Below are 10,121 nucleotides of genomic sequence, written 5' to 3' on the forward strand. Positions count from 1 at the left end.
AAAAAAAAACCCAGAATGAAACTAACATTTAATATTGTTAACTTTTTTGAAAAAAAATAAAAAAATAAAAAAAATAAAAAAATAAGGCTTGCGATTAAAATGTGATTAAAAAAATGCCTTGTGTTTAATCTCATCGTTAATTTTGACAGCCTTAATAACTTTGGAATGTCGGGTCACATACAAATTAAACGCAGGTGAAGAATACTTTTCATAGGATAAAGAAAGGCAGTAATGATCCAAGTATATGGTCCTTCGCCCCCTTGTGGGCGAAGGAGTAGCGCACGTTGGCCATTGGGAAGTTTGGTGTGCTCGTCCAAACACCAGTTTCTATCAGCTGTACTTAGCAGCGTGCTCTTCAGTCAGCATCTCCTTGGTACCTGATAAATGTCCTCTAGCAGGTTAGGGGGAACGTCAGGGAAGTCTCTGTCCGCAGCTCCGTATTCCGAGTACGTCAAGAGACAATCGAACTTCATCACACTGGAGTAGGACGAACCAAGGCCGAAGTTTTTGTAAATCTGTCGCACAGAATGTGTCGGATTTAAAAAGGGAAGTGCAGCAAAGAGCACGATAGGTAGAAAACACTATATCACACTCACACACACACGCACGCGCACACACAGTTTCAAGAAACGCTAGTATTCGCTGTTCAAATTTGGAGCAAAAAACAAAAGTGTTAATAATTGCTTTGGCGCTCCGTGGAAAATCTTCCAAACCAGGCTGATGCACTTTGTTCCGTTCCACTCTAACATCTGGTCACCGACCCGCGCCAGCTGACAAAGAGCAGCCGCTAAACTCACTCCCACTGCTATTTCTCTCCTGCGATGTGCTGGTCTTAAGGGCGAGAAGTGACAGATCAAAGCGGCTCTTTAAATACAGAGATGTAGAATCACAAAAGAATACAAAAAAAAAAAAGCAGTGATGCTATTTCTCAGTTGGCAACTTTGTTTTTTTTTTTTTTTTTTAAATAAAAATTTGAAACTAACAAACAACAACGCAAAACAACAAAAGAAAATGAACCCTTCCCGCCTTCTAGACAACACGACTGACTGTACATTTTAAAGATATCAAAGACATTTTACACTTAGATGAAGGTGAAAAATATTACAATATTCAATATAAAATGCAAAAACAAAAAAATGATATCCTTTTTTTTTTTAGATACTCGGTCATTTAATCAGTACATCAATGGAGTCTCTCAGCTCGGTTGCCTGCTAAAGTGTTTAAGATCCAACAGGTGTCAGTATTGTGTCACACAGCGTCACAATGGCGACAGTAGCGACACCGTTTGGGTAGTTCGCAGCAAAGTTTTAAGCGGCCTCGTCTCCCCAATACTGCCCATCAGTAAGTTGACTTTGAGTTTAAAAAAAAAAAAAAGAAATAAAAAACAAAAAACAAAACAACCATACCGTTCTCTGTTGATCCAACGCTATGCTAAAGATGCAACCCGTCTGCTCCAGCCACAGCCTGGATCCCTCCAGACTGCCAAAGGAAACCACCAAGACCCGCACTGACTGAGCCTCCAGATTAGACTGCAGAAACACACGTTAGAAATAAATCCACATTTGGACTTTTGTAAGAAAAAAAAAAAAAGAAAAAAAAAAAGAACATATTTTTTCCCCACCCTTATTTGGAAGAAATTAAAATTCGAAAAACAGTCCAAAAAACTGCGTCCTCACCTGGTTCGCCTGCAGGTGGGCCAGGTGGTCTCGTCACGGCAGTCATCCATAGTGTCTGATGAGAACCAGCAGCAGCTTCTGTCCTTGCTCCAAATACTGGCCGAGGGTCGCACTCCTCAAAACGCACAGCGCAGAGAAGCAAAAAAAAAAAAAACACACAACGTGAAGCACACAGAGTGCGAGAACATTTACTTTTTAAATGTTCCAGTGTTATATATTTGTGCTTCATATCAGACTGCAGAGCAGCATATACGTATTTAGCCCTTTGCTAACTGGTAGCGTTTGGATTCCTGCTAGTCGTTTGGTTGTACGTTACATGTGTGGACGAGGACAAAAACAACGAAATCAAACCAAACACTACACTTTAGAAAATAGTTAAAACCAGTATGTTGAGGAAACATTCTGAAATTTATGAAGTATAAGCATACAGCAAATATCAATTGTCATGTCAGGCTAGTGGGTCTTCTTTCTGATTCCTCTTATTTAGGATTTAGAGAGAATTTTGTGTTTTGTATGTTTTATATTCTTTTTTTATTGAATTGTTCTTTCACTAAATTCAATTCACTAAATTTCAGGAAATGAACGGAACTAAACTAAACTAAACATAGTCTCCGAGGGTGGAACAAGGATCTGCTTGAAGGTGCCGTCGTGGACCTTTGTGACATCACACAGGGCTGACTACCTGAACAGTGTTTTATAGCACACTTTAAAAAAGCAGAGTTAAGGATGGACTTTGCTCACTTCTGAGGTGTCCGCTGACGGACTACGGAAACGCGCATTGCGAGAAAGTGTTGATTTGGTGAATTTCACATCAGACGGAGGACTTCAGGGTGACTCACTTTCCGCTGCCTCCGTCCGTGAGTGGAATCTCGGGACTCAGGCTGTCGGCCCTCTGTCCCGATGACTGTTTGGCTCCTGCATCCACACTCTCGATGAAGGAGTCCCATTCAGACTGCAGGCAGACAGAAAGGCACGAACACACACACACACAAAGTGAGCCCTGTATGAGTAAACAAAGCCAACAAACTACATAGATAGTTTGATGTGTGTGTGTGTGTGTATATGTGCATATGTATGTATAAGTATACTGAAATTGTGTGCGCAGACCTCCAGCTCCAGAAGTTCTTCCACTTCATCTCTTACTTCTGCATGGCTGAAAAAAAGTTTGGTCAATTGTCAAATTGTACCTTATCATCATCATTACTATTATTATTATTGTTAATATTATCATTAGTAGTAGCTGTTGTAATTGTAGTAGTCCAGACTTACTGATAAAACTTTTGCCAAACAGACTCTGCCTCACTTCTCTTCTTCACTCCAAGGCTATTGAAGAATACCACAACAAAGTTAAATATGAGGGTTGAATTCTAAAAGAATCAACGAGAAATCTCTTGATTGAAAAGAATGTTTCATTGTACTTTAAAGCAGTGGTTTCCAAACGCTTTTTCGTACCAGGGACTCAATAGGTGTTAAATTACGCAACCCGATAATATAGAATACGTGCCAGTGTCCCCATCTTAGCAATATTTACCTTAACTGCACATATTGGTGTTAATGTGTGACTAAAATTGTTTCTAGCCAGCTTTGGAGGGCACGCCTCTTGGAACTCCCACTGCTTTAGAGTAAACTGACGCAGGAGACGTTGGGAGCGCCTCACCTCTTATAAAACTGCACACCTGCTGCGATTAGTCCTAATAAATCGGTGATCTTGTGCGCCAAAAAGCTCTCCAGCGACTCTGCGGGAAAGAAACAGGCGAAGCGGGTTGGTTGGGGCTCACAAGTTGTCTCACATATCGACTAAGCTGTGCCTCAAGACGTGACTTTTTGTTACTGTACATAGTTGCCTTGGCGAAGTTGGCCACAACACTGTGAAAACTGTAGACATTCTTGAGAGCTCCTTTATTGGTCTTCACAATCAAATCAAAGTCCCTCTCCTGCCAAGAAGCTGTATTGTCCAGTAAATACAAATATTTCAAATGCATTTCTGTTGTTACGCTTTTATTGGCATGGTAGTTCTATCAGTTATTATCACAGTTTTTTTTTTAGATTACTATCGTGGTAGTATTGGTAACGTCACTGAGGTGTCCCCCAATTGTCCCACATTGTCCCACATCTGGTAAGTTGTGGCCCTACAGAGGGGTCACGTTGCATGTTTATGAAACGTCCGTATGGCGACACGCCAGGTAACGGACTCTCGCACGTGGGGATGTAGTTCGCACACTCCAGAGTTGCGTTGAAACGCCACGCGTATTTTTGCGCAACACTACGGACCGAAACCTGTTTCCACACACACACACACACACACACACACACACACACACACACACACACACACACACACACACACACACACACTTCTATCGTCTTATAACATCAGCGTTTCTCATTAAATGCCACGTCAGGCCAGAATGTTGAACACCCATCGCGCATTTTAACAGAAATCCAACAGCTCTTAAACGCAACTCGGCGGCGGCGTGCAAAGCGGACCCACGTGACCGGTGTCAGGCGATAACTGTACACCGGTGTAGGTACAGAATTAGTCCGGATGTACGCCGGGACCGGGGTTCCGTAAGTGCTCATTTACAATGTGTTCACCGGCAAACGTCGTCAGAGGGGAGTCGCGAGGGTTCAGCAATGCTGTTATCAGTCGCTGTGTTCGCTAAAAATGTTGACAACTTAAATTGGAAGGCGGTGTTCAACCAGAATGCTAACGTTATTGTTACCAATGCCACGTTATACGGTTGGAACAGACCTACACTCCAGAACCCGAAGTCTTGACGTAATGTTAATTTCCCTGCTAGTTATTACTTAAGAGGGCCTGTAAACTACGGAAGCGTATTGCTGCTACACTTAAAAAGGGGTGGTGGTGGGGTGGTCAGTGTCACTTAATTACGAGATGAGTTTCGCGTATTTACAAGATAATTTTCACATCATGTGAAATGCACAGGTAGTAAGAAACGGGTCGTGTAGCCTTTTAATTATTTGCTCAATTATATCTTGATGTGACAACGGTTCAAACGCAATTAAAACCAGATTATGTTGGTAATCTGGTATTATTTGAGGGCACGCGCGTGATTGAAACTGTAGTTTAATTTAATTTACAGAACTGACAACACTTAACACGTGCATTAATGTACTTTCATGTCGGAAAAGACCATAACATCGGTTCATATAATCATTTGCTAAAGTCATATTCTTTCAGATAATTTGATATACTGAAAAATATATTTACGGTAATAATATAATAATAATAATTTCACATGGCATTTTCCCTCTAATGAGTCCTCCTACCTTGCGCTTCCAGCTTTGCCTTATCAAGAAGGGCTCTGCTGGTCTTCAGCAGCAGGGACAGACCGCTTGTGACGGTCTTCTCCGTCACGTCCCCACGCTCGGCCATGCTCGCTTCTCTCCGTCTCACTGACAACCGTGGGTCTGCATATATATAGCATGGTTGCAGACAGAAGGACGGTACTTCCGGGTGTCAAATGAAACTAAAGCTGTCCAAACCCTGCATTCTGCCGTTTGGCCAGCAGGGACAGACACATTTAATTGCAAAAAGTACAGTACCTGGCTGATTCGGATATTGTCAAAAGTTTTAATAAAAATGATTTCCAACGAAGGGAATCACACCGTGCCTGTTCTCTTCTCTGGAGACTGCGGTGTTGTGAAGGTCCTCTGGGAAAAGTGACAAGTTTATTAATAAATGTTGAGTTTTCATTGCATTTGGTTGGAAGTTTGGTTTCCTGCAAACAGGCACATATATACGTATTCCTCTCGAAAAAAAAAACATTTTTTTGAAAGAGGTTTTATTAGCTAGTCTGAGCCTAGTGTAGGCTATGAACAATTACTTAATTTCCTTAATAACAAATTTGAGAGCCATTTATTTGAGAGCCTCAAAGACATGATCAAGTAAAATCAGGTATGTGAGGTATGTGTAGATAAAGACAGAAACAACAGACGTGCACTGTTGAGATTCAGCTCAAGATGCAACTTGAGGGCACTTTCAGGCAAAGATGTGAGTTACATTCCAAACGTAATGAAAATTTCAATGAGACTTGTACGTGATTATGAACATAAATAAATACCATTGCATGATATTCAATTTATATCCTGAAAAGAGTCAAATAATTGTTGGATGTCGAGAATCTCACCAACACGGAACAGTAGGGTTCAGAACCTAAAGTAGCAAATCGTCAGCGCACAGTAAGACCCTGCTCAACACCATACCTATAGATACCAATAAAACTAAACGAGCACCTGAAAGAGATTGAAACTGGTTCTATTGCAATTGCAAAGCGGTATGGAGACAGGGGGCAACCCCTGGAAACATCTGCAAAGTCCAATGGGGAAAATTGTGACCAGGTGGAGTTAGTGGTCATACTTGAAGCACGGGCACAATATAATAATTGAATCCACAAAATACATTTTTGACCAAATCTAAACCTGTTTAAAATTCAAGATGAATAGCCCCACTCCACTCAATCCAAAGCTTTCTGTGCATTCATATAGATTGCCAATTCAATTGTAAGCTATTCAGAAAATATAATGTTAAGAAGGTGTTGAAGGTATTCCCTTATTCCAAGTCACAAGTTTTATATTGGCATTGAGCAGAATGAGAGGTCTCCAGCTCTTGCATTCTTCTGGATCTTTGTCTATTACCCGTGCATTGATCTCAAAAGATAGAGGGAAGAAGTTCAGCTCCACTGAATCATTAAACGTATCCAGCTGAAAGGAAGCAAGCAGTTGAGTGAAAAAATAATAATAATAATAATAATAATGATCTACTGGAAAGCCATCAAGCCCGGGGGCCTTACTGCCCTGCATTCATTTAAAATTGGCCAAGACCTCCTCCAAACTGAGTCGAGCTTTCAGAATAGTTTTAGATGCATGGTCGATTGTTGGGAAGTCTACCCCCTCAAGGGTGTCTCAAATGGCGCCTCTTGTAAAGATAAGATTAACAAGAAGTAACAGTTAAATATTAAACTAGAAACTCTGTTTACCTCACATGCACTGTACGAATTAACCTCCCCTCGAATTATTGCTTTACACAGAAGGGATAAGGAGGTGGAGTCAGATTTATCATTTCAATTTTCCAAGAAATACATTTGCAGACATTTTTTTTAATATAATGTATCTATTATATAATTATATGTAGTGTCACAATTATTATTAGATTCTCTCTTTTCACTTCAACAGAAAAACTGAAGTGAAAAGAATTGCAAGAACACAATACAGATAAGATCAGACATTGTGATGTTAACCAATATATTATACTTGCTCATGTGTCTATTTGACAACTGCCTAATTCCCTTAAAAACGTAAGTAAGTAAGAAATACTACATGCAACGCAAACTGGTTCATTTTTGACATTACTGACGGTGAAGTTGTGAAATTGCAAACTCTATTGATAATGCCTTGAGAGAGCTACGCAAGTCAAACTAAAACAAAGAGACAAAGAAAACATTATTTGATGCTCCGCAGTGTTATTATTAATGTACACTGAACAAAATTACGACAACTTCAAGTCGTAATAATTTTTGTTTTTAGATACCCTCTGTTCGTAGTGAGCCTGTTGATGCATGTTTCCCCTCTCAGATGTCACCTGTGGTACGAGCCACACAAATGGGAATTGGCCAATTCAAGACTGCCTTATCTGTTTAATAATGAGGAGCTGATCGGGCATGCTATTTTAGTCCCTCTCAAATTAATGGGGAAATGGTCTTATCGCAATGGCAAAACAACATCATAGGTTGAGACACGTTTAGTTGGAGCCTTGTTGTGACGCGGTGGCATCTCGAGGCGACACGGCGGCGCAGTGGGTTAGAGCTGCCGCCTCACAGCAAGAAGGTTGTGGGTTCGATTCTGGGCCTGCGACCTTTCTGTGTGGATGTTCTCCCTGTGTCTGCTGGGTTCTCTCTGGGTTCTCCGGCTTCCTCCCACAATCCAAGGTCAATTGAACATTCTAAATTGTCCGTAGGTGTGCATGTGAGTGTGAATGGTTGTCTGTCTCTATGGGCCCCTGCGATGAACTGGCGACTTGTCCAGGGTGTCACCCTGCCTTCGCCCTATGACAGCTGGGAGAGGCTCCAGCAGACCCCCGTAACCCTGAGCTGGGGAAGTAGCGGGCATGGAAAATGAATGCATGCGTTTCCACATTGGCTAACGATATTCTCTCAATTCTTCCAGTCACAACATGAATATTGATGATCTTGCTCTGGTATGTTCTGTCCTTGTTGGTATTTCTGGCTCCTACTGGCATCAAAGGTTTGGGCGGAGGTGAAGAATTCCTACGACGGTCCCTCAGTGCCTTGCCATTTTAAATTTTATTGTACTGATTGACTGATATTTTTTATTTTTTAAACTGTTTTCTGGGATGTGTGTGTGCGTGTGTGTGTGTGGGGGGGGGGGGGGGCAACCTGTATGTGTCTTGGGAGGACACGGGTGGATTGTACTTGCTCTATTTTCTTTTATCTTCACTAATATTTGATTTTAATTGCTGTTAAGCACCTTGAGTTGCAAGTCATTGTATGAAAGGTGCTATACAAATAAAATTTGATTGATTGATTGAACAATGTCACCTGCCACCCAGCAGAGATGCAGCGTCATTATTAGCATAATAGCGTCTGGTTCCATTACCCTTTGAATTGACAACACTTTATGATGCTTCTGGACTTTTAGACTCACACGTGGCTCTGAACTCGTGGACCCCTGCAGCATTAACTAAATCACTTTGTGGATGATTGTCATGCTGCTGTGATCGATATATGAGACAAAGGAGGCTTTGTTTTTTCGTGGGCAGGTGTCTGACAGGAAGGTTTTGATTTATTACGCACCGACTGTACGATTGTCTAACAGGTTTTTTGACGTGTGGGCAGGATGGACGCGGGTTAATTAAGTTGGCTCCTCAAGAACCCACAGTATTAGACTGGCATTGAGATTGCAGGTGTGGTTATTTAGCTAGTCTTGTGAGTCTTCCCACGCAGTGTGGCCCCTCCCACTCAAGACCCAACCAAAGCAGTAGGTTGAGGTACTGTAAGGTAATCTTATTTATTCATTCATAAGACATTTGCTTATTGAAGTCTCCTATTCTCTTTAGACTGTTCCTTATTCATTTTCATTCTTGGCATCCCCCTGCCTGAGGCCCCTGTGTTGAGAGCAGTTGCCCCACAGGTACCGATCCTCGGCCCTTCGTAATTCACAGGTTGCGGTTTGCACATTTCCAGGATTTTCACATCAATTATATTGTAATTTTTTCCCAGATGTATTCATTTCTTGGTTATAAATATAAAACTTTGTGGGTAGGCACTTTCTGTTCCTGCCGTGCGGGGCTATACACAGATCTTTCCTTCGAGCAGTGTTATAAACGAGGCCCTGGTTGCCAATAGAATTTGTTGGCGTGCTCCCCTCTAAGTCCAGGACTCGGGAAAGTTCCCCAATTACCAGATGAGAATCAGCAGCTCCTCGTTCTGCTCGTAAAACACAGCTGAGTGGTTGAACATTCTCTCTTTCTTGAAATTACACATCTTCCCCTTCAAGTTTTCAACAATAAAAATGATCCAATTACCTTCTTTCAGAGTCTCTTCTTTTAGCACCGTAATAATGTACACACAAACACGACAATTAAATTACTTTGATCATTATTCTTTATTCATCTCTTTTTGGAAAAGGGTTTGTTCTGTGAGATTGGCAGTATTTGACAATGTTAAGTTACCGCAGTCCCCCCACGAATGAACCAGGCTGCCTTCATTGATTTAAGACGTGAATCACGATGCCGACGCAAAGAACCGATTGTAAAACACACACACAAAAAAAAAAGGTGGAATCCGTGAAGTTTGGAGAAACAACACATAACTGCCATCCCAAAACAAATTAAAGCAACAACAAAGAAAAGAATGAGGTGTTTTTTTCCCTCCATGAGACCGCCCGTTCACAAAATATTCTGAAATCGGAGGAACCAGATGCAGAATTTTTATCATCACTTGTCAAATGGTCTGATTAAACTGAATGAACTGTCTTGATTCTGTTTTTGTTTTTTTGAATATTCCCATTAAAAAGTTTTAAAAGTGTCTTTCTTTCAAATCAGTGAATGATGATTCTCTTGGTGGTATTGTGATTGTCCCCATCGTTTCTGACTGTTGCGCGCGCGCACACACACACACACACACACACACACACACACACACACACACACACACACACACACACACACACACACACACACACACACACACACACACACACACACACACACACACACACACACACACACGTTTAGCAGCAATCGCAATTTCATACCAACTCTTTGTAGGTCTGTAAGAAAAAAAAAAAAAAAAAGGAAATTTCATACGCTCCCTGCAAATGTCAAACTTAAGACTTCAAGTTTTCCGAGTGAAATGCGACAGCCCTCAATCGTCAGTTCAAACCCCCCAAATTAAAATCCACGAG

The 10,121-nt window shown here is 41.3% G+C and overlaps 1 protein-coding gene across 1 annotated transcript in view; it reads right to left on the reverse strand.

The window, feature by feature from the left end:
- The window catches only part of selenol (selenoprotein L), a 5,832-nt gene extending 705 nt beyond the window's left edge, over positions 1-5,127 (reverse strand). The window contains exons 1-8 of the mRNA XM_076037694.1: positions 4,968-5,127; positions 3,334-3,412; positions 2,946-2,999; positions 2,784-2,829; positions 2,516-2,628; positions 1,677-1,791; positions 1,407-1,529; positions 378-515 (exon numbers count right to left, since the gene is read on the reverse strand). Coding sequence (XP_075893809.1) covers positions 378-515; positions 1,407-1,529; positions 1,677-1,791; positions 2,516-2,628; positions 2,784-2,829; positions 2,946-2,999; positions 3,334-3,412; positions 4,968-5,073 — 774 coding nt within the window. The 5' untranslated portion in view covers positions 5,074-5,127. The remainder of the gene's footprint in view (positions 1-377; positions 516-1,406; positions 1,530-1,676; positions 1,792-2,515; positions 2,629-2,783; positions 2,830-2,945; positions 3,000-3,333; positions 3,413-4,967) is intronic.
- Positions 5,128-10,121: the final 4,994 nt, after the last annotated feature.

This window comes from Nelusetta ayraudi, unplaced genomic scaffold (genome assembly GCF_046127955.1).
Source record: "Nelusetta ayraudi isolate G7.1 ecotype Tasmania unplaced genomic scaffold, CSIRO-AGI_Nayr_v1 ptg000052l, whole genome shotgun sequence".
NCBI lineage: Eukaryota > Metazoa > Chordata > Actinopteri > Tetraodontiformes > Monacanthidae > Nelusetta > Nelusetta ayraudi.